This window comes from Amblyomma maculatum, chromosome 2, assembly GCF_055883805.1.
Source record: "Amblyomma maculatum isolate TAMU_Amacu chromosome 2, ASM5588380v1, whole genome shotgun sequence".
NCBI classification, from domain to species: Eukaryota; Metazoa; Arthropoda; class Arachnida; order Ixodida; family Ixodidae; genus Amblyomma; species Amblyomma maculatum.
Window position 1 is genome coordinate 108,884,132 of NC_139345.1, and position 23,895 is coordinate 108,908,026.

At 51.6% G+C, this 23,895-nt stretch overlaps 2 protein-coding genes across 2 annotated transcripts; both read left to right on the plus strand.

The window, feature by feature from the left end:
- Positions 1-308: 308 nt before the first annotated feature.
- Positions 309-1,592, plus strand: LOC146199533 (neprilysin-like). The gene has a single exon (XM_084592140.1). It carries the CDS (start codon positions 309-311, stop codon positions 1,590-1,592), a length of 1,284 nt encoding a protein of 427 aa, XP_084448266.1.
- An 18,187-nt stretch (positions 1,593-19,779) lies between these two features.
- LOC146199534 (endothelin-converting enzyme 1-like) lies at positions 19,780-21,078 on the plus strand. Its single transcript, XM_084592141.1, has one exon. It carries the CDS (start codon positions 19,795-19,797, stop codon positions 21,076-21,078), a length of 1,284 nt encoding a protein of 427 aa, XP_084448267.1. The 5' UTR covers positions 19,780-19,794.
- The last annotated feature ends 2,817 nt before the right edge of the window (positions 21,079-23,895 follow it).

A 23,895-nucleotide genomic window follows, 5' to 3' on the forward strand; every position in this document is an offset into this window, starting at 1 on the left:
AACATTTCCACCGGTGCTGAGACTGCTTTAACGTACCACAATGTTTTTTATTTCAGGTGGAGCCTGCATCAGGAAATAGTACTCTGCTTGTTATTCAGCAGCCCAATACTGTCCTTGTTCGTTACAAGCAAACCGTACAAGAGGAGCAGATCATGATAGAATACTTCGAGCCGTTATTGGCATACTTCAAAAGAAGCTTTAAGACTGATGTGTTTGTTTTGGAGAAGCGGTTGGCCGGCTTTTTCCGGCACCGCGATGATGACAATATCGACAGATGTCCAACCTTACAGGTTTCGCAATTACCAGTGATGCAACGGATTGAATGGCTGCCCCTTTTGCGCTCGGCATTTGGAGACGAGACTATCAACACGTCGACCAAAGTTATCCTTGGCGCTCCCGAGTACGTGTTTGGACTCGCCGTTGAAGACGCTCTGCCATCATCCACGGAACTGATCCACTACATGCTGTTTCGCCTTTCACTTCTTCTACTGCCACTTAGTTCTAACAGCCGTGTTAGAGATAGCTTTGGCTCAGTCGGTTACGCTAGCTTTCCAGAAGTTCATCGCCCTCTTCGCCAGTCGAAAGCCTGCCTTAGGATTTTAAACCGTTTCGAGCCTAATATACCTCTTTTCTTGTCCAAGGGCTTCTCTGAAAGTGTCTTAGGTGGCGAGCAGTTCATTCATGGACTTCTAACTCGACTTCGCGAAGTCTTCCGGAATTACGTGCTCAAGGTTCAAGTCTTCAGCAATGCACTACGAGGCCGCCTTGTCACAGGACTGGATGCAATCGTCTGGGAGCCATTGTTCCCCGCCACGCTCCTGAACGCTTCGGTACGAATTCAGTATACGCAAGAGGCCTACCAGAATGCTAGCCCGCCCACGTCCGCCACCTTACACCGGTGGCTGACAAACTCATCGCGTCGTAGGTTGCCCTGGCTCTGGCAGGGCGGTTTCCTGAGCAGCGAGCCAACGTTGGCATACCCATTCCGCAAGCTAGAAATTCCGCCAGCCACGTTCAGCCTAAATGTCTACAACGACTCTGCGATGGGCGCTCAGCAAATCGCTAGAATCGCGCCTCGAATCTATGGCCGCCTCTTCGATGTGCTGCACTCGTGGACCCTCGCTTACGACCAAGGACGCAGACATCAGCGCAAGTTCGCGAGGTACTTCGACATCGCACGCAGCTGCCTCTCGCAGGACTACGACCAGATGGCGTGGCAACGCAAGATCCCACGTCCTGACAACGGTAGCTGGCCACTGCAGGACCTGTGGGACGGACTGGCCCTGCCACTGGCGTACGAGGCATTTCAGTTTTACCTACACAAGACAGGTACATCCCTACGGATAAGCACCAGCAAGGGAGACTTGCTGGACGCACCGCGGCTCTTCTTCGTCTATTACGCAGCCAACCTCTGCGAGAACATCACGCCCAGGCTGGTGCGCTGGAACGCAGCAAACGAAATTAAGAGCTCAGCCTGGTTCCGCGTCAACGGTCCACTGCGGAATACGCCGCAGTTTGCCGATGCCTTTCGTTGCAGGACGAAGACTTTCATGAACCCCCCGCGAAAATGCCTCCTGTCCAGCCTGGGCTAGTTGGCGAGCGTCCGAACATGACCGGCACTCAGCCGCTTCCTCGTCGAGCACTGTAACAGCCAGAGCACGAACTGCCACTGACACATAATTCCTACTGCTGCATGTGTGTTCCTGATAAAAGAATGCCACCTACCTTAAGTTTACGCGCGTTCACTAATTTTAAGAACTGCCAATAGCTCCTGAGCTCATGTCTGAATAATTCGAGCTCAATTTTTACAAAGACAAAAAATCCAACTAGGGATTGCGTTTAATTTTACGTCGCTTCCCATGCTAATTGCATTCGTCCTGCCGTGTAAAGCACATTTTGCGTAATTAATTTCACTTCACGTACGGCTGGAACAGAGTCAGAGTTCAACTCAAGTGTTCAAGTGTGAAATTCAACTTCGTCCTATGGTGCTCCTATAGTGTTCAGATGAGAGACCGCACAGCTCGGTTGCTATTCCAGCCAACTGTTTCAGAGGGCGGGAATTTTTCTGAAATGCGACTCAGTAGCAATGTGCATTAAGTCTGAACTGTTTGTTCGCGAAAACTGCCGCGAACGCGACTGCGGCAAGCATCGAGCTTAGGCCGCTCGCACCCCCCCCCCATCTGCCGAAATATAAAATTTCGCTCGTTTTCGCACGCGCAGCTTGCGTCACTGCCGCTCATTCCACACATTTCTTTTTTTTAAGTGTTTCATTGTAACTGTGCAATGCGATGTAAATTTCTCGCTTCATCAGAACGTGAATGTCCAAGGATTCAGTGAACCGTAAACAAAAAAGCAAAAGGTCACGTGACTATACTTCTATAGCTTGTGGGCGATTCCTCTGCCCGAGGCATGCTCACGACAAAACACACAGTGGGCCGTGTAACAAACATTCTTTATCTCACGTTAAGCGCGGGCGTCGTCGAGGCCGTCCGGGGTCGTCGTCCGGGTGTCTGCGGGTCGTTCTCGTGGAGAGAGCCAGGGCAGAAGCAGGAGCGATGAGCCAGGAACCAAGAAGCCAGAGACCAAGAGACCCGAGACGGCGGCGCGTGCCTTCTTTTATAGCCCCCTCGCGCGGGACCGGTTATCCCCGCGCGAGCGGGGAGAGGGAAACAGGCACGCGCGCAGGGAGCATTGGGAAGTGGCGCGGCCTTCGAATGCGCGGCGCGCCACGAGCCCTACATCTTCCCCCCCCCTCAGCGTCCGACCCGGGCTCCGCCAACAGCCGGGCCATGTCCATGTCCGAGCCCGGGTCGGCGTAAAATATGAAGGCTTGTCGCCTGGCTCTGGCGGGATGCCATCTCAGCTGGTCCGTGGGACGGGAGAAGCAGCAGGCATGGCGGGACTGTTCCGGCTGGTCCCTCTCCGGCAGCGGCCACATCCTCGGGGTCACTGCGCAGCTGGGCTCGGCCACGGATACGACTGGCAGCGGCCCTGAGCTGCTGCTCTACATCGTTGACCCCTTTCGACGTGGCGCCGTGCTGGGTGCACATTGCAGCAGGCGTTTCCGCCACGGGCGCACCTGGCTTCCTGAGGCCCGTACTCCAGGCCTGGGCAGCGGGCTTCAATCCAACTCGTTGAAGACGGCCAGCATGGCCGCGCTGGTCACAATAATGGGCCACAAAATAGGGGGGTACCCCCTGTTTAAGTGGCCCCTCCTTGAACCAAGCGCTGGGTGCGGTTTCCCGCCCCAGCGACGGTGGTTCATCTGGCTGCTGCAAAATCTTATCAGAATGCATTCTGAAAGAAGCAAAGACGTTAGACAAAGTAGTGCACTACCTTGGCCTTAGGTTATAGCGTCGGTTGCGAACCGGGTTGCTACCTGCATCGTTTTGAGCTTCCCCCGCTTCGCAGTTATCGTCCTTGCGAAGGCGGTAAGCTTTCAAGTCTGCGACGTGCACCGGACCAGCGGTTTCACCGTTCGCCAACAACCGCAGCTGGTAGGTGAGTGGCGTAGTCCGTGCCGTAACTTCGAACGGTCCAACCCACTTGTGCGCTAGCGACGCGGCGAAACCACGCGCTGCGTTACTAAGCGGGTGCGTTCTTTTCAGTACCAAGTCGCCCGTGTTGAAAACGACGTGACGACGACCTTTGTTGTACTGATCCGCTTGCTCCATGCGCGCGACATCGAGGTTTTCACGAGCCGCGCGCTGCGCTGCCTCAAGGCGCTCGCGGAGCTTTGCCGCGTACTGTGTAAGCGGAGGGGGCGCGGGCCCTGCCGCGTCAAGTAGGGCGTTCTCTAGCGGAAAAGCGATCTCTTTCCCAAAATTCAAGTAAGCAGGTGTCATACCCACCGACCTGTTCACGGTTGTTCTAGTGGCGAAAGCCAGTTCGGACAACCGTGCGTCCCAATCTCTGTGCTGCTCGGTCGTCGCAACCAGCATACTCTTAACATTCCGATTCACTCTCTAGGTTATGTTGCTCTGAGCGTGGTAGGGACTCGTTTTCCTGTGGCGGATTTGAAGCGCCCGACAGGAATCAACAGACTTTGCTTGTGAAATACGAAGCATTGTCTGTAATCAAGTCGGAAGGGAAACCGAAACGAGTGAATGTCTCCAACAGTTTCTCCCAAATCCGTTCTGACACCAGCTTCCTAAGGGGGAAAACCTCAACCCACTTGGAATAGTGGTCCGTTATTACCAGGATATATTGGTGTCCGCGCGCGGAGCGAGGGAGGGGTCCCATGATATCGCACGCGACCACTTGCCACGGATAGTTGCTAACTACCGGCTTCATCATGCCAGCGGGTTTCCCCGCCCGAGGCTTGGCTACCTGGCAAACAGGACATGTACGGGCGTAACCCAGCACATCCTTTCTCATACCTGGCCAGGTCGCGACACGGCATAACTTGTCATAAGTCTTACTGCCGCTGCCATGGCCTGCCAACGCTGAGTCATGGAAGTACTGGAGGAATCGTTTCCGCAACTTCCTCGGGACCACGACTCGGAAGGGGGATGCAATCGCCTCTTCCTCGTCAAGTTGGGGGATGTAGCGGAGCAGTAAGCCATCATCGCCCAGCAGATACGCGTCGTACTTGCCCTCAGCGTTCCCGGTGCAAGCTGCACTACTCGCAAGCTCTGTCCGCACCCGCTGGCATAGACCGTCTGCTTTCTGGGCCTCAATTAGCTCTTCCCTACTGACCGCTACTCCCCATGACAGATTTCTCTCTGCCTCGCTTCTTGGCAGGCGAGTAGTCGCCGCCACCAGCTGCTGCGCCTTCTCTCTCTCGCAGCACCGCGCGGCAACTCTGTCCGCCTCCTTTCTCTCTTTAACTACGCAGGGCGCGACACTCGCGTCCGCCCTCTCCTCCTCTCCACTAGCGGCGACGCCGCTTTCAGTAAAGCTGGTCTGCGCCTCTTCTGCGCTTCTGCCAGCCTTCAACGGTGCGCGCGATAACGCATCGGCCACCTTATTCATGCTGCCCCGGCGGTACTAAATGGCGTACGCGTAACGTTGCAACGTCAGCGCCCATCTCGCGAGTCTGCCTGCGGGGTTTTTCAGCCTCTTTAACCACGAAAGTGCCTGGTGATCTGTCTGCACGGTGAAAACCGCTCCGTCTAGGTACATGTCGAACTTTGACAATGCGAACATTATCGCCAGGCATTCCTTTTCGGTCACGGAGTAATTCCGCTCCGCCGATGTGAGCGTGCGGCTAGCGAACGCGACAGGGCGCAGCTTGCCCTCGTGTTCCTGCAACAAAACAGCTCCTACACCGGCATCACTAGCATCTGTCTGCAAGATAAACGGCTTGTTCAGGTCAGGTAGGCGCAAACTAGCGGTGTTCGCTATCGCGCGAGCCAAGGCAACAAAAGCGTCGTTCTGTTCCTTGCCCCAGACCCACTTCGAGCCTTTCCGCAACAGCTGGTTCAACGGCCTAGCGAGCTCTGAACAACTAGGGATGAATTGTCTGTAGAAGGCAACCATTCCCAAAAAGCTCTGCAAGCTTTTCACGTCCGTCGGGCAGGGGTAGTTCAGAATTGCCTGCAGTTTGTCATCGTTCGGTCTCAAAGTGCCATCATCAACCACAAATCCCAAGAGGTTCACTCTCTTCGATGCCAACTGCACTTTCTTTGGGTTGATCGTTATACCCGCACGTCTCATTCTTTCAAGAACGGAATTCAAGTGAATGAGATGCTCTTCGAACGACTGTGAGAATATCACGACGTCGTCGAGGTACGCCATCGCGTAGTTGAACCTTGCATCGCCCAGCACGATGTCCATCAATCGCATGAACGTGCTCGGTGCATTAGACAAGCCAAACGGGAGTCGAGTAAATTCGAAGAGCCCGCGGTGACAGGTGAATGCGGTTTTCTGAATGTCACCTTCCGCCACCTTAATCTGCAGGTACCCTCTGCTTGCATCCAGGACTGTGAAGAACCTTGCGTTCCCTAACGCGTACATCACAGCCTCGATCGACTGGAAAGGGTACGCAACCGTAGGCGTCAGTGAGTTGAGCTTTCGATAATCAACACACAGCCTGACCGAACCATCTTTCTTTGGCGCTAGAACCACTGGGGACGCCCAGGGACTTTGTGAGGGTCTCACCGCGCCGGTATCTATCATCTCGTCAAGGGCGCTGTCGAGAAGCTGTCTCTTATGCGCGCTTAACGGCCGCGGGTTACATCTGAAAGGACGCGCATCACCCGTTTCGATCTCGTGCTGAAGCAAGTCGGTTCTGCCTGGTTTCTCTGTGAAGCAATCCGAAAACGGGAGTAAAGTTTCCACGAGCCTTCAGCGCTGACTACCGGTTCCTGAGAAGGACGCGATAATTGCTTCTAATGGGCTACCATTCAGTGTCGCGGGGGAGCCCTCTGCGACGAAAGCGTGAACGCTCGCTCGCTCAGCGACGCATTCCTGTTTGAGTGCGCTAACAAAGGGAATGAGGGGGGTGAAGGGGCTGTAGCGATAGCCGTTCTCCCCCATGTCAAGCACAATGCCTTCGCTCGAAAGAAAATCTCTTCCCAGAATAACTGGTATGGCTAAGCCGGGCAGATAGACGAAGCGATGCCCCCGCTTCCTGCCGTCAAAACGCAGGACCAAACGCACCGCTCCTTCTGCTTTTGTTGTCCCTGCTGCTAAGCTCAAAGGGGTTTCTGCTGGCCTTACACGGATGTTACACCTACGGCAGGCCTCGAAAACATCATCACCGACCAATGACAGAGTTGAGCCCGTGTCAACGAGTGCCGAGTAGCTTTGACCAACTAACCGCACTAGCATAAAAGGGCTCGAGCGCGACAACATTCCTTGCGCTCTACAGGCGAGGGGGACAAAAGCCTCTGCGCCCCCGGGGCGGTCGCCCGGTGACGCGGCGTGGGAGTACATTTCCCATTTTCCGCTGTGGCTACCACGAAATTCTCCCGCCGACGGGGACAGGCTGGTGTTACCAATTATGGCCGCCGGCGGTCCGCGTTTCCCTGCATACGCCTTGCTTGACACTCTCGTGCCACGTGGCCCGGCTGGTTGCAATTCCAGCAAAGCCGATCGTTCACCTGCCGCGCGGTCGGGGGATGCCGCGTTCCACAAAGCGGCTGGGGACGTCTTTCCCCTCTCTCCGCGCCTGTGCGGACGTCGCTGGCGAGCCCAGCTCGACGCCGCTGCTCGAACGCGTACGGGTCAAGAGCGCGAGGAATCGCGAAGCCTTCCGCTGGCCTTTCCTGCCCTACCGTCATTACGTCTGCGCCTCTGGCGCGCGGCACGGAGTCTTGGCCTCCGGCCCAGGCGCATCGCGGCTCTAGCGATTCGGCTGGCCTGGGGGGTGGCTGGTAGCGCAATTCAGCGAGTAAATCCGCCTGTACTACCTTCGCTTCCTGTGCTAGGGCCTCGAGGTTTGCAAAACCACGTCCCCGCAAATACGGCTTGAAGCGCGGATGGCATTGCCTCATCACGCGCGTGACCTGTTCCAGATCGGTTGCCGTGGGATCTGCCCTCTTGTAGAGCTCCTGCATTGCGCGTACATACTCGAGGAGGCTCTCCTCTGGGTGCTGTGTGCGCAACGCTAGCTCCTCAAGCATCCGGCGTTCGTAATCAGGCGGCAAGAACTCGGCGCGGAAGCGATCTGTGAAGTCTGCCATCGACTGGAAGGCCGGCTGGCAGCGTCTCCACCGCGCCGCGCTCTCAACAAGTGCCACGGGGATTACCTGCGCTAGCACCACGTCGTCTGGGGAACCCAGTGCCGTCTGATAATCCTCGAGTTCTTGCAAGAACTCGTGGACTGACTTTACGTCCGTGTAACCGGAAAAGGAGGGAACCTCTACATTTATCCGCGGACGCGAGACTGCCGCCGCAGCTGTGGCTTGGTTGGCGCTAGCCACCGAACCGAGCTGAAGGGCGAACACCGACAACACCTCGTTCATCTGCCTCATCAAGGCGGCCGCATCGGTAACCTGCACAGACTCTACCGCGTCCTTTACCTCACTTCCGGACGCACTGGCGTCCGAAGCGGCGGCCCTATCTGGCACGTCTTTTCTCGGAGGCATTTCACTCAACAACTAAGGCCGGTCGGGAGCCTAAACGCGCACGACTACCACCTAGCCCGCATCAAGAGGCTAGTCACAAAGGCTGAACACTTCATAAAACTAACATATGCACAAAAAAAATTAAAACACAAACCGCCCGACACTAACAAACACGCACATTACCCAAAACAAAATAAAACACTGTACAAACACTACTATACTACACTCCGTGTCATCTGTACACACGGTAGCCCTAAACTCAAAATGGCGTCGCGCCTAACATACAAAGGACCGGCCCGTCGTGTTGCCGTGCGCTGCCACGTTGGCAGAAAAATCGTCCACATGGGTGCTAATTCAGCCCCAGTTGGGTGCCAGTTGTGGGCGATTCCTCTGCCCGAGGCATGCGCACGACAAAACACACAGTGGGCCGTGTAACAAACATTCTTTATCTCACGTTAAGCGCGGGCGTCGTCGAGGCCGTCCGGGGTCGTCGTCCGGGTGTCTGCGGGTCGTTCTCGTGGAGAGAGCCAGGGGAGAAGCAGGAGCGACGAGCCAGGAACCAAGAAGCCAGAGACCAAGAGACCCGAGACGGCGGCGCGTGCCTTCTTTTATAGACCCCTCGCGCGGGACCGGTTATCCCCGCGCGAGCGGGGAGAGGGAAACAGGCACGCGCGCAGGGAGCATTGGGAAGTGGCGCGGCCTTCGAATGAGCGGCGCGCCACGAGCCCTACAAGCTCAAGACAGGTGTCAAACACTTCACATTCAATACGGTGTGTTGTAAATGCATTTTATTTTGCGTTATTTCGTCTCTGGCTGTTGGAGGAGGAGAAAGAGAAAAGGAGGGCGGAAGGCCGGGATGTTAACCAGAAATAATTCCGGTTGGCTACCCTGCACTCGGCAAGGGGAATGGAGGAAAAACGGGGGAGGGTAGAAGAGGAGAGGAGGTGAGAAAGTCACAGTCTGTCAATCAGGCTAGTCTCTCCTAAAAAGCGAAGATGTACCTTGTAGGCCTTGAGCGCAGATGACTTTAGTGGCCATGGTCCCAAGATCTTCCCTTCCGTTAAGGGGTGAGCCTCTAGACGATCCAATGCTGTTGAACTGACGCCTTCCCATACATGTTGATATGCGTAGAAAATTCCTGTTACGATGTGCGGCACCGGGGTACTGCGCAGAGTATCTGAGTATCTTGAAGTCGGTCAACATCAAAACTGGATCAAGGCGGTATATACCCAACAATTCCTTTAAATTGCATGTTCCTGCTCTTCACAGTGGCTGTAACGAACTAATTCTGTAGACTGGGCGGTATGGAATTCGGGATGAAGGTGACGTCTTTCTAGACAGCCAAAAAACTCTTCCGAGGTCCATATCAGTTGTTCGTTTCAGAATTTCTGTATTGAGTCGAGATTTTGATATGACGATTATATGGAAACAATCCTTAAAGTCGAGGTGTCGAAAGTACGAGTGAAGGAAGAAGGCTGTAGGCATTCGATTGAAAAATGGTGGGATTTTTCGGATTACCAGGATGCCTGCACACTTTCTGATTACGTGCGTATACAAGTATACTGTATACAATAAGCCACACTACCCTCAAAAGCTCTCAGATGGTCTCACATGGCTACGACAGGTCGCATTTAGATTTAAGACGCCCCGTTCTAAAATTCAGCGTCGGCATTAGAGCAAAAAATCGCGATCATGGCTCCGGCAAGCAGTGCAGTGGACAGGTGGCGTGGGCGACCACTGATTCATCGACGTGTTGTGCGACGCAACGACTCCACAAGCTGTCATAAAGTGGGCAGGAGCTGTCAACTTTGGTTGTGCTTATTTGAGGTGGGATAGAAATCAACCTTCCCCTGATCTTGGATGCGGACTTAGGCACGCTATATATTTCTCTCAGGCGCATTCGTACGGCATAGTTAAAGCTGGGCTTTGTGAATACGTCGGATGGGCGCTATACGACCGATCACTGGATACCTTATACATATATAACTTAGAAATGTGTCAGTAAGGACGTGTGAGATATATACTAGAGGCACAAGTTAAGAGATTGGCATTTAAGCGAGCAAAAACTACGTATATGCGTGTGAGGAACTGTAAGGGAAGCCGCATACGGGAGCGATATTGAACCCGCAAAGGAGTAGCTTATATTAAGGGCCACCAATTTCTTTTAAGAAGGATCGCTTACCTTTATCTTGGATACCGGGTGTAAGTTATGACGGCGAATAAAAAGCAACTGTTTTTGGCGCGATGTCGTTATTACCTCAAGTCGAAAAAAGTTATCAAGTGACATCGAGCGCAGACCATGTGACGCCACGCAGCCTCGAAAAGTCACAAACATGTCTCCGACAGGCGGTGGTTGGCAGCCGCGATGACCGGACACTGATTGGTTGACGGGTTGTGTGACGTCACGAGACGGAATGCATGGTCGAGTTGGAAGGAGCTGTTTCAGGTGAAAGAGGTAGTGTGATTTGAACTCAATGGACCCTCGCAGGCTGATGACAATGAAAACTTTTTTTATTGAAAGAAAAAAGAGACGGAAGGCTGGTCGGATCCTTAGTACGGGATTCCGTTGGCTAAGGCCGCCGCCCTCGCTGTTACCACAATGTCTCGCTGGCCCTCGAAATCCAAGCTAGATTGGGCTGCCTCCCATCCTTCCCACGTTGGCTAATATATAGTGTCTAGGCGCTATTGGCCTGGCCCATACCATATGATACAAATCTTCTTTTCGCGCGCAAATTTTCCATTCGGCTGAAAAGGATTCTGAATCGATAGCGTGAAGCTTAACTGGATTGTTAAGAGACAATTAATCGGCATTGATTCCGCTGTTCTACTTTATCTGATCCCTCTGCTGGGCCCAGGAAATTTCGCCTTGATAAGCGCAAGTGCTGTAATACGTCAGTATAGGTTAATAATGATTGTGGGGAGTCTCGGACGTCAGAAAAGGAGGAGGAGGGAATCCGGGGGAGAAAAGCACGGGCGGCGGCATGCGCACGCTCATTTCCCCTGATGGCGTGGTACCCAAATAAGCTCTTTCTGCGAAGCGCATACCCCGAGTTGCTTCAGGACCTTGCAGGCTAGCGGCGCTATTCTGCCCCGCATATAATTTCTGTACGCAGTCGGCGAGTCCGTAAATATGCACTGAAAATTAGGATGCGAAGCAGACATGGCGTTCGCCACCTCTTCTATGCAACTCTGCAATTTTCCCGTGCCGAACAGAAAGTCCATTGACCGCCTGCCCCTGATGCACCACCGATATGGCCGAGGCCCCTCTTACAGGACCCGCAGCATCCACGAAGAAGGCTCCATCTGATTTAGAGTAGCTCTTGTCCATCATCTTGTCCCTCGCACTACTCATTTCTTGGTGATGTTCCGGGTACATTTTTTAGGGAGGGGCAGTGTCCGAAACTCGCCCTTCCACTCCTTCGGGATGCTTCTGCGTAACAAGGGCAGCTGATATTTAAGCCTGCCAGCACCTTGCGCCCAGATTTTGTTCCTGATAGTTTGGTGTATTGACATGGAGATGTGGGCCTCAATCAGCTCGTCCATGGTATTGTCCATTCTCAAATGTAGCAAGCGCTCTGTAGATGTCTTGACCGACAGCTAGTCCCAACGCCTTCTTGTAATCTTACCATAATTATGACGTCGAAATGGTTTAGATTGCACTTCCTCATTCGAAAGTACGGTGCCACGTGCACGATGCGACTGAGTATAAAGGCTTGAATCAACTGAAGCGTGTCCTTCTCCATCATCCCATTATTTTTAGTGGTAATGTGAGTGATCATGCGCATTACTTGCTCGCATACAGTACGCAGCTTAGTAATCATTGGTGCGTTGGCACCCTTGTTGATAACTAGTAGCCCCAGGATACGCACTGTTTCGCCTCAGGAATCCCAGCATCGTGCAGCGTAATTTCAACAGGGGCCTCATCTCTTGGACTGCGCATGATAAGAAGTTCTGATTTTTCTGGAGAGCAGTGCAGCCCACACTCTTCCGCATACTTCTGGACAGTCGAAGCAGCCTCTTGGAGCACCTCTTCGTCTCCCCCAGATTGCCTCTTGTCACCCATATAGAGATGCCATCTGCACAGAGGGCGTGCCAAATTGCATCTATGCTCTCAAGTTGTTCTGGCAAATCCATAAGGACAATGTTGAAGAGCATGAGGAGAAAAGACTGCTCTTTGGGGCTCCTTGCCCACAGAGATTGGTTGGGATCTAACATCTCCAATCCTTATATGGGCTTACCTTGTAAAAAGTTTTATTCAAAAGTCCTTTTTCCACAGTGCGTCTTCAGTAGGCTATCCAGTATATTGGAGTGCTTCGCATTATCAAAAGCTCCCTTGAGATCCAAGACTAAGATGGCTCTAGTACTGCGTTTGCTGGGCGTGACCGGGACTTTTGAAAAAGCGACAAATCCGTGAGCCTGGCATCATACCTGTGTTTACGATGCTTGTTGTGGTCTAGGCAGATTTGGAGTATATATTGGTCACTGCAAATCGCGGGCTTACACAATTACCAGTGAGCTGACAAGTGAGACACACACACACACACACACACACACACACACACACACACACACACACACACACACACACACACACACACACACACACACACACACACACACACACACACACGCGCGCGCGCGCACGCGCACACACACACACACACACACTCGGACTCGGTGATATTGTTACGGACGACAAGGAAGAAGAAGCGGGCAGTGGCGCGGGCAGGAGCGCTCGCGCTAGGCCCGCGAACATTCATTAAACGTCATCTACCATCGTCATCGGTTATGTTCTGTCTCCTGTCTTCATCGGCTTGCCGCTTCGTAACATTTGGTAGGAGGTGCGGCGTACGGCATCCTCCCCATCCTCGCCTTGGAGCATCAACGCCATCTTCAAGCCGGGACCATCACCGAGGGTCCAGGGACATCGCCGAGCAGCTTCGCCCCAGCCCTTCAAGCCCAGACCTGAACAACTACCACCGCCCAGCCCCCAGCCCGAGCCTGAAGACAAGGAGAACAGACATACCAATCAGAAGCGAGATGAAGGACCCAAAAGACCCGAATGACCCGAAGGAACCGATGAACACGAACACGCAACCCCCGCCCAAGCTGCCCGACGTGACCTCGAGCCATCGGTCCCATGGACTCTGGTGACGGATGGTTGACAGCTCCAAGGGAGGCGGATCACCCACGCATCAGACATCGTACCGGCAAGCCGTTCTATTCTTCCTTCTTCCTCTTCTTCAAGCATCCAGACACGCCCATCATCTTGCCATAAAATCATTAACATCGCTAAACTTCCTCGTCCACGATCGGGACGATCGGTCGGTGGCCCCGGGTCATGTTACGGACAAGGAAGAAGAAGCGGGCAGTGGCGAGTACAGGAGCGCTCGCGCTGGGCCCGCGAACATTCATTAAACGTCATCTACCATGTCATCGGTCATGTTCTGTCTCCTGTCTTTATCGGCTTGCCGCTTCGTAACAATATATATATATATAACACCGAGTCCTCCACTACGGCGTCTCTCATAGCCTGAGTCGCTTTGGGACGTTAAACAAACCATTTATTTACCCTTAAAGGCCCTTAGGTTAGGGCATTGACAAGGGGGGGGGGGGGGACAGACGTGACATAATACATACATGGCATATATATATATATATATATATATATATATATATATATATATGCCATGTATGTATTATGTCACGTCTGTCCCCCCCCCCTTGTCAATGCCCTAACCTATATATATATATATATATATGTACGTACACTATGAACCAGAACCGATAAAGTAGGTTTACGCACCCTTCAAAACATTATTATATAGATTTTATTAACGCTTCGACTGGGGACCAGTCTTCATCAGAATATTACAAGATATTTTCAAGCATGCATTTGTAGGGGTAGTGAAAGGGTGAGTCCCATTTTAGATGGCTAGCACACACAGCGACAGTAGAAAATAATAAGAATAAAACAGGAAAATAAAGAAAAATACAGATAAAAAGCAAAGCAATACACATACACACAAGCAAGTGCTCGTCCTGCCCGTGATGAACCACGTGATCAGTGCTCGTTCTTTGGGTGTCGTCCAGAGCGAGCCACCAGTTCGTACACACACAGCCGCACAACCTCACTTTCGATGAGGTCTCTGATACCTAACGAGAATTCTCGCAGAACCTGGCCGAATACAGGTGCTGAATCCATGTGCGATCGGAAACGCGGATGCGCCGTCCACCAGACCAACAACGTCAAACAGAAAAAAAAGGCATGTCAACACACCAACTAAAAGAAAAAAAAACCACGAGCATGTGTTCGTCCTGCGCGTGATGAACCACTAGATGAGTGCCCGTTCTTTGGATGTTGTCCGGAGCGAACCACCAGTCCATACACACAAATACACGCACACGGCGACCCGACAGCTTACTCATTATTATATATTCTTCACGTGGGCGGTGGCATAATTGCATATGTAGCATGCTGTAGAAAACGGACACTATCTCACTATCCCTATATTCCCCACGGTTCTCATAGATCGGCTGTGAATTTCATAGTTGAAGTTGCAGAATTTACGTGTATTTGAAGTTCTAAAATATTGTGTGGCAAAAATTGGGCGATTACGATAGCGGTTCAGCCGATGATTGGAAAAGTTGGAAACTTGTCTGTGGTAGCCTGCGATCTCAAGCAGCTAGAGGTAGTGGCGACGATAACTCTGTTTTCAGCCAAAGTGATAACGCTACTCCTGACCTTCAACTTTGCTCACATTGAACAAATTGGTTACTTTTTAAAACCGAAATACAATATCTTGTCGGTATACGCATCCATACAATCATAATAAAACACGCTTAAAACTCTCGCTAAGGAGAGCTTAGCCGCAGCGCTATAGTTTTTTTTATGACGTTGTTTATTGTCTCAGTGCATAACGGAATATGCAAAAATTTTAAAGGGGTATTAAATTAAAGAAAAAAGGTTCTAATAAAGTTCAAGAGAGAGCGATGATAAGGCCCTTGCGTCCATGTAATGTATGGAGATGAGTTGTTCGCCGGAAGGCCCACTGCCGTCGGGTGCCGAATTCTCATCGGCTTCAGTGCCGGGCAATTAAACCCACAACAAGTGGTAAATATCTGCCTCATGATTTTGTGACTTGCAGACAGGACATCCTGGACGTTGATATAAATACCGATATTGAGGCCATGTTCGTGTTACAGCAGGTGTGAGGGCAACCCCAAACCGTATCCTCCGTAGCGCAACCTCCTCTGCGCGGGTAAGACCCCTGGGGAGGGTTACCGCACGCGGTGGGACAAGAGCACGTGTGCGGCGCCGGAAGTGCTCCTTTCTTGTAAGAAGCAGAGTGGCATCATCCATAGTGAGGAAACGTGTCATTGATGAAGGTAGAGTCGCCTGGCGGGTTGCAGAATCTGCAGAGGTTTGCGAACTGAGTACGTCACGTGGGACCCACTCGATTCGAACGGTCAGCGAGATGCAAGCCGCCAAACGATGTATATTCTGGTAGATTTGTGGGCAGCGACTGACGCGTCGGTGCAGACGTATTGCTTGAAGGGCATCGGTGCGCTATAGTTCTTCAAATGACATCGAGCGAAAATCACGTGACAAAATATCACATATCGCCAAGAAAAAGAAGATGGTTGATTTTTAGAACCGCGATCGTTCACTACGGCTGACTGCATGTGGAAGACGAAGTCGAAGCCGCGGAAGCTGCTCGCGTGCACACGCGCCACGCACTACCAAGCTCAAGCAAACCGACAACGATCGCGTCCCTAACGGCCGCCACCAACTCGTACCTTGCATCTTAACCACAAATAAGCATGAGTGGCAACCTGCCAGCCGAGCCCGAGTGTCAGAGCCCTGTGAGCGACGAGGAATTCAGCAGCCCCGACAAGTCGGAGTCAGAGAGCGAGACGTCGTCGCAACAATCCGAGGAAAGTGCGGCCACCGCGGAAGCCCCGAACACCATGCCTTCGGCCCCCGAAGATGTCCGCGTGAGGAAACGGCCGCTTTGCAACTGGGTAGCTGTCTGCTGGGAGGCGGCCATCTTTCTGCTCGCTTTCTTGCTCGGCTCGGTGGTCATCACCACCTTCGTATGGGTGGCGACGCCGGACGCGCCTTCCTTGCTCCTCGCCCTGTGGTCTCCGGTGCGGACGAGCCGGGCCAGCCGGGAGCTGACGACGACGCCTCGCGGAGACAACTCCGATGCCGTCGGTGCCGACGTTCCCTGGGGCCCGTGCGTCGGTGCAACGTGCCTCGAGCAGTCTCGGCTGCTCCTGCGGCAACTGAACGCCACGATAGACCCTTGCGACGATTTCTACGAGCACGTGTGCCGCAACTGGGTCCGCGCGCATCCCCTGCAGCCCGGCCAAATGGGAGTCTCGGTGGACGACTTGATGCTGGAGGCGTACACTAACACTCTGGTCGCGGCCATCCAGGACGATCGGGGGGGATTCGCCAACCTGCGCCGCTTCTTCAACGAGTGCCTGGCACCCGACGAGCGCCTCTACTACGAACTCATGAGCCTGTACCAGAAGTCTCTCGCTCTCATCGGCTGGAACACCACAGACAGCAGCAAGATTACGACTGCAAGGCTGTCCCAGGTGCTGGGCAACCTACAACGAGACCTGGCCATAGACGTCGTCTTCCGGTTCACCAAGGTTAGTCGATTTCGCGGCGATATGATGAGAGGGGATCAAAGGGGAATATTCGAAATTCCGATTCGATTCGATCAAAGGGGAATATTCGAAATTCCGATTCGAATTTAGTGCATGTATTCTCGTCGCCCATATTTGGCTACCAGGTCATCAGGGTGTGGAGGAAAATGAACGTGCACACGCCAGACGCCCGAGCTTTTAACTTCTCCACCCCCCACCCCCCCCCCCCCCTCATCTCTTTTTCAGGGACTTGGACCGTCTACAGCCATTATTAACCTATGCAGCACTTGCGCTTCTCAAGACGAAAGTTTCCGGGCCACTCTAAGGTATTAGATAAAGCTTTACAGTGTATAATGTACGCCGATTAGAAACCACGTTATTCATTATCCAGTAAAGCTTCACGTTACCGATCCATAATCCTTCTCAATCGAATGTAAATTTTGCGGGCATAGAGCAGATTTGTTCGGTAATCAAAATCCATTGTGGCAAAGATGGAATTAAGGCAGTCCGGTTCAGCTTGGGCTCCGAGTACCAGCGAACCCTCGTGCAAAGGGCGAGGGCGCAGCAATCTTAGCCGACGGAATAACGTACTAAGGATCCGACCAGCTTTCCCAATTTAATTCCGATAAAAAAAAGGTTTCATCAAAATAACCATCATCATCATCCGATTCTTGGCGGCCCCCTTCGGGAGCTTCAAATCGCTGGTTGTGCAGACCTTTCCATTAAATGCTTGCTGATCCTCCCCATCACAAAGGCGCATATGCTATAAGCAAAAATTAATCATTATAAGCGAGACTCGTTCTGTAGCGGCTCGTATCATTCCAAATAGCAGGTATTTTGACAGGTGTGCGTACACAATGTTGTGACCAGCCCAACCGTCCGGCATCGATCGTCTAATCGGGCGAGAATTAATTGCTTTGGATCTCCAATATCTAACCACCTCATAACTTCAAAGTACAGCTGAGCGAAATCCGCAGCGTATTCTAGTAACCGGATGTATTGCTTTACAGGAGGAGGACGCGGAAGTCGCATTTTCATTGAATACTCTCCGTAATGGCTCAGATCGGCATTCGGCCGCCGATCCGGTCGCGGGCCGAATGCCGGCTCTCGCGCCCTTATTTCAATAGAGACGAAATGCAAAACGCCGGTGTGCTGTGCTACGTTAGTGAACTCGTAGGAACCCCACCTACTCTAGATGAATCCAGAGCTTTCCACCGCGGCATCTTTCATAGCACGTGTGCAGCTTCAGCCCGTTAAACCCCAAAAACATGCACCTTTACAGAAATCAACCACGTATATATATGCAAAGCGCATTACACATCATTCACCTATGAACAGAAAGTTCGTGCGCGAAATAAGTCATCGGGCCTTCACTAAACCTGCATCTGTGTGATTTCGTGATCGCGCGCCCTCATGGTGCCGAAACGAACGACGAGACATCGTTTTTTGAACATATGTTACTAAAGACTTGGGTCCATGTAGAACGAGAAGACGGCTTTACACGGTATGAAAGAGCACTGAACAAGGGTAGAGGGATGGGGAGAGTGGTTGAGAAGAAAGTAGGTCAAAGAGGGAAAAAATATAAGGATATACAAAAATGTTTCTTCAGTAACATTTTTCATATAGAAAATGTATGTATATAAAAATATATGTATATAAAAATGCAATAACCTACGTAACAGCAACCCAAGCTCTATCCTGAGTAAACCTGTGTTCCTTTCCTCTTCAAAAATGGGCTGGTCCGTATCATCAGTGTCACTATTTTGTGGTCTCCATACAGAACATACTAAAGTAACATTTTTTTTATATATTTTTTATAGTTTTCTCTCTTTGACCTACTTTCTTCTCCCCCTCCCTCCTCTTGCACACGCCTTGACCTGCACTCTTCTCAGCTACTCTCCCCATCCCCAGCTTTTCTTATTCGGAAGCAAAAGCGTATTTAAAATTCTGCCAGTGATGATCGCTCTGCCCAAACGAAGTCAAGTCCACTTGTCGAAACGTTGGCTCGACCAGCGAATTGAGGGTTCCCCCCTCTACCTTTGTTCAGTACTCTTTCATATAAGGCTTGGGCAAAATTTCTCATTTTGATCAGTCATATTTAACAAGAAACTGTTCAAAGCCCCAGGTCATGCTGTTTCGCGCTCTTTTCTTTGTCTGCTAATCTTCTCCGCTTCTGAAAATTTAATTTAACGCAGTTTTCCTAACAAGTGAAGTAAAGGGTAAGGAGGGCTGCATTCAACTTATTTGCTGCCTCTCTTTGTACATCAATTTGTTTTAAGCCCAGTGTTATTGCCGATGCAGCTATGCGCTATGTCTTAATGTAATAATCAGGAGAATAGGTAGGTATGTAAGGGTCATGAAGCGGCTTCTGGGGCTCTTTTTTGATAACTTAAAAAAGAACGGGGTAGAGGGCTGTTAAATCTAATGGCGAGGTATTTAACAGAGATATCTGCTATCAAGCTCTGGCGCTGGATTAAGATGTAAAGATATTAATTCACTGGGCACAAGGATGAACTATTTTTGCTCGTTTGCTGTGAGTACATAATAGCAGTTCACGAGCCTCTCTCTCCTAGGAAGAACTTTGCGGTATTGCAAAGTAATAAAAGTACAATCAATATTTCTTTAAAATACGTGATTTGGTGTGGGCAAAAACCGAATAACGAATGAAAAGTTGGCCATGTGCTCTCGCGAGAAAAACGAGCCCTGAACTCTGACTTAGTTTTCTGTAAACCAAATAATCGGCACAGACACCTCAGTATAACAAACCTGGACCTGTAACACATCCATTTAAATCTCAATATAGATTTTCCAGAATAATTTCCATGGGCGCCGAGACTGCATTAACGTGCCACAATGTTCTTTATTTCAGGTGGAGCCTGCATCCGGAAATGGTACTCTGCTTGTTATTCAGCAGCCCAATACTGTCCTTGTTCGTTACAAGCAAACCGTACAGGAGGAGCAGATCATGAGAGAATACTTCGAGCCGTTATTGGCATATTTCAAAAGAAGCTTTAAGACTGATGTGTTTGTTTTGGAGAAGCGGTTGGCCGGCTTTTTCCGGCACCGCGATGATAACAATATCGACAGATGTCCAACCTTACAGGTTTCGCAATTACCCGTGATGCAACGGATTGAATGGCTGCCCCTTTTGCGCTCGGCATTTGGAGACGAGACTATCAACACGTCGACCAAAGTGATCCTTGGCGCTCCCGAGTACGTGTTTGGACTCGCCGTTGAAGACGCTCTGCCATCATCCACGGAACTGATCCACTACATGCTGTTTCGGCTTTCACTTCTTCTGCTGCCACTTAGTTCTAACAGCCGTGTTAGAGATAGCTTCGGTTCGGTCGGTTACGCTGGCTTTCCAGAAGTTCATCGCCCTCTTCGCCAGTCAAAAGCCTGCCTTAGGATTTTAAACCGTTTCGAGCCTAATATACCTCTTTTCTTGTCCAAGGGCTTCTCTGAAAGTGTCTTAGGTGGCGAGCAGTTCATTCATGGACTTCTATCTCGACTTCGCGAAGTCTTCCGGAATCACGTGCTCAAGGTTCAAGTCTTCAGCAATGCTCTACGAGGCCGCCTTGTCACAGGACTGGATGCAATCGTCTGGGAGCCATTGTTCCCCGCCATGCTCCTGAACGCTTCGGTACGAGTCCTGTATACGCAAGAGGCCTACCAGAATGCCAGCCCGTCCACGTCCGCCACCTTACACCGGTGGCTGACAAACTCATCGCGTCGTAGCTTGCCCTGGCAGTGGCGGGGTGGTTTCCTGAGCAGCGAGCCAACGTTGGCTTACCCATTCCGCAGGCTAGAAATTCCGCCAGCCACGTTCAGCCTGAATGTCTACAACGACTCTGCGATGGGCGCTCAGCAAATCGCTAGAATCGCGCCTCGAATCTATGGCCGCCTCTTCGATGTGCTGCACTCGTGGACCCTAGCGTACGACCAAGGACGCAGACATCAGCGAAAGTTCGCCAGGAACTTTGACACCACACGCAGCTGCCTCGCGCAGGACTACGACCAGATGGCGTGGCAACACAAGATTCCGCGTCCTGGCAACGGTAGCTGGCCACTGCAGGACCTGTGGGACGGACTAGCCCTGCCACTGGCGTACGAGGCATTTCAGTTTTACCTACGCAAGACGGGAACATCCCTACGGATAAGCACCAGCAAGGGAGACTTGCTAGACGCGCCGCGGCTCTTCTTTGTCTATTACGCAGCCAGCCTCTGCGAGAACATCACGCCCAGGTTGGCGCGCTGGAACGTAGCAAACGAAATCAAGAGCCCGGCCTGGTTCCGCGTCAACGGTCCACTGCGCAATACGCCGCAGTTTGCCGACGCCTTTCGCTGCAGGTCGAAGACTCTCATGAATCCCCCGCGAAAATGCTTCTTGTCCAGCCTGGGTTAGTTGACGAGCATCCGAACACGGCCGGCACTGTGCCACGTCCTTCTCGAGCACCATATTATCCAGAGCACTAACTGTCGCTCATAAAGGTTTTCAGGCTGAGCACTGCATGTGTGTTCCTGATAAAAATATGCCACCTGTCTAAAGTGTATATGCGCGTTCACTACTCATTTTAAGTACTCCCTATAACTGCAGGTGTTATCGGAACTATCCAGAACGCATGGCTGAATAATTCATGCTCAATTTTTGCAAAATAGCGCTAACGAGGGAGTACGTTTTATTTCCGGTCGCTTTCAAATGCGAATTGCATTCGTGCTGCCGTGTAAAGAATATTTTTCGTGAATTATTTCACTTCACGTACTGCTGAAACAGTGCCAAACAGTGCCGCACAACTCGGGTGCTATTCCAGCCAACTGTTTGAGAAAGCGGGAATTTTCGTAAAGTGCAGACCCTGTTTCAAAAGCGATAAACATTTCGGAATGTAAATTTAGTTCTAGCTACATATATGGCGGCCACGAGGGACGCCGTAAAGAAAGGCTACGCCCACCACGGCTCAATATCTGTGCGCCTTGATACTGAGCTGCTTGTAGACGCGAACGCGACGGCGGCAAGCGTCGGGCGAAACCTTCGCGTGAACAGAAATGCATGTGTCGCTTGCCTCGTCGCTCGCATCTGCAGCAATAGAAAATTTCGCACGCTCAGTTTGCATCACTGCCGCTCATTTCGCACGCTTTTTTTTTTTTAATGTTGCGTTGTGACTGTGCAATGCGACTTAAGTTTCGCTTTATAAGAACAATGGTGAATGGCTAAGGAATCAACGAACGTCTGATCACAACCAATAAAGCAAAGGTCACGTGACTACTTCTATTACGTAAGTTAATATATGTCAAACACTTGAAATTGAATACTGTGAGTTGTAAATGCATTTTATTTTGCATGTCGCCGCGAAATGCTTCAATTCTTGCAATTGTTATGACTGCATTTCCAAATAGTTTTGCGGTGTACTATATGCCAGCAACACAGTGTCATCGCCGTTTCGCGTTGCCGTTGGTACGTGCTGTCGCGAGCATGAATCTTCGATGCCCGGCAATAAAGCTGTCCATCGACACGCTAGCACGCCTCTTCCCCCAGCCTACCCTCTCCCGGATAACACGTATGCCTCCCCGATCCTTACATGCACAGAACTGCTTGAACACTACAGGCTATCTCGCCGTACATTATCAACCCTTCTCCCCCCCCTGTCTACTCAAGAAGCAGCAACTTACTGTCGCCTGCAACTAATACCTTCGTTGCACCATTTATCCTAAACCTCTGGTACCCCTCCCTTTATTCCCCTGACTGCCCACATTGCGATGAGTGGGCACGCTCTACCACATGGTTTGGGCGTGCCAAGTTACCCCTTCTCTAAGTCCACTCCCCCACTCCTGCATGGAAGATTGGGAGGCCACCCTGCAGGACCCTTGCCCGGAGCGCCAGCAATGGCTGGCTCGCCGCGCTGTTACTGCAGCCACGGCCAACGGGACCCTGGACTGAGGGTCCCCCCGCTGAAAGATGTTTTCTCCTCCTCCGGTGGCTCGCTGTCCCGTTCATGCCTGGTTCGGGTCCTGTCAAATATATTTGTGGAGACCTGACAATGAGTGTGTCTGTGGTTCGTCTCCACAAATTTGGTGACTCCGCGGACTTCACATCTTCTCTCTCTGCTCCTGCCCTGTGCATGCATCGGCCTTTCTCTAGGCCTACCAGTGTCCGGATCTCGAGACCCCGCCTACCTTTCCTTCCCTCGTGTAAGCTATGGCAACAGATTCCCTCACTCATGTACCGTCTCCGTCGTCTCACACGGCGCCTCCTCATGAGTCCACGGTCTCCGTTCTCAAGCACCCTGACTTCTGGTCGTCGGACGCGGAACTATTTTTTTTTGGTTCCTCGCCATCGATGCCTTGTTATATATATATATATATATCATTCCATCATGATCCCGCCGTAACAGGAGACGACAGTCTCAGCATGCTTGCCAAGCACGCGCAGTTCGTTCTTCGTGGCAACACGAATGAATGCCGGCGCCCTGCAGGACTCCTGCCCGGAGCGCTAGCAATGGCTGGCTCGCCGCGCTGTTACTGCAGCCACAGCGAACGGGACCCTGGACGGAGGGTCCTCCTGCTGACTAAATAAATAAAGACGTTTTGTCCTCAAGCTTCTCCCCAGTAGACGGCAAAGCGAACGATGATCGCTTCTGCCGCGCAGACTCGTTATGTCGCACCCTTTTATTGCGACAGCATTAATGTGCTAGGTATCGGCCCGTTGCGTGGTCCCGGGAAGGACCACGTTTAACCTTGAACAGCCGCGAAGAAGACGAAGAAGAAGATGAATAAGACTAAGACGAAGACGATCGACGAAGACGAAGGAGACGACAGAGATGAAGAAGAAGACTAGGGAAGAAGAAGATTAGGTTATCTATCATACAGTCAAATCGACATTATCAATTATATTATGTCACCTACAACGAATTCTGGCCAATCCTCCACTGTGGGTATGGGCCATTACAACGACGACGAAGAAGAAGAAGACTAAGACGAAGAAACCTAAGACGAAGAAGACGAAGAAGATGAAGACGAAGAAGAGTGAGATGAGGAAGACGAAGACGACAAAGAATAGTTAAGGAGACGAAAACGACGAAGATGAAAAAGAAGACAAAGAAGAAGAAGACGAAGAACGCTCGGTCACCTGCAGTTAATGCTTTCGCTCCACATACGGTTCGGCAGCATTGAACCCTTCTCATTTATATGTGGGCTGGTAGCTTACGCTCTCGCGTCATACTCTTAA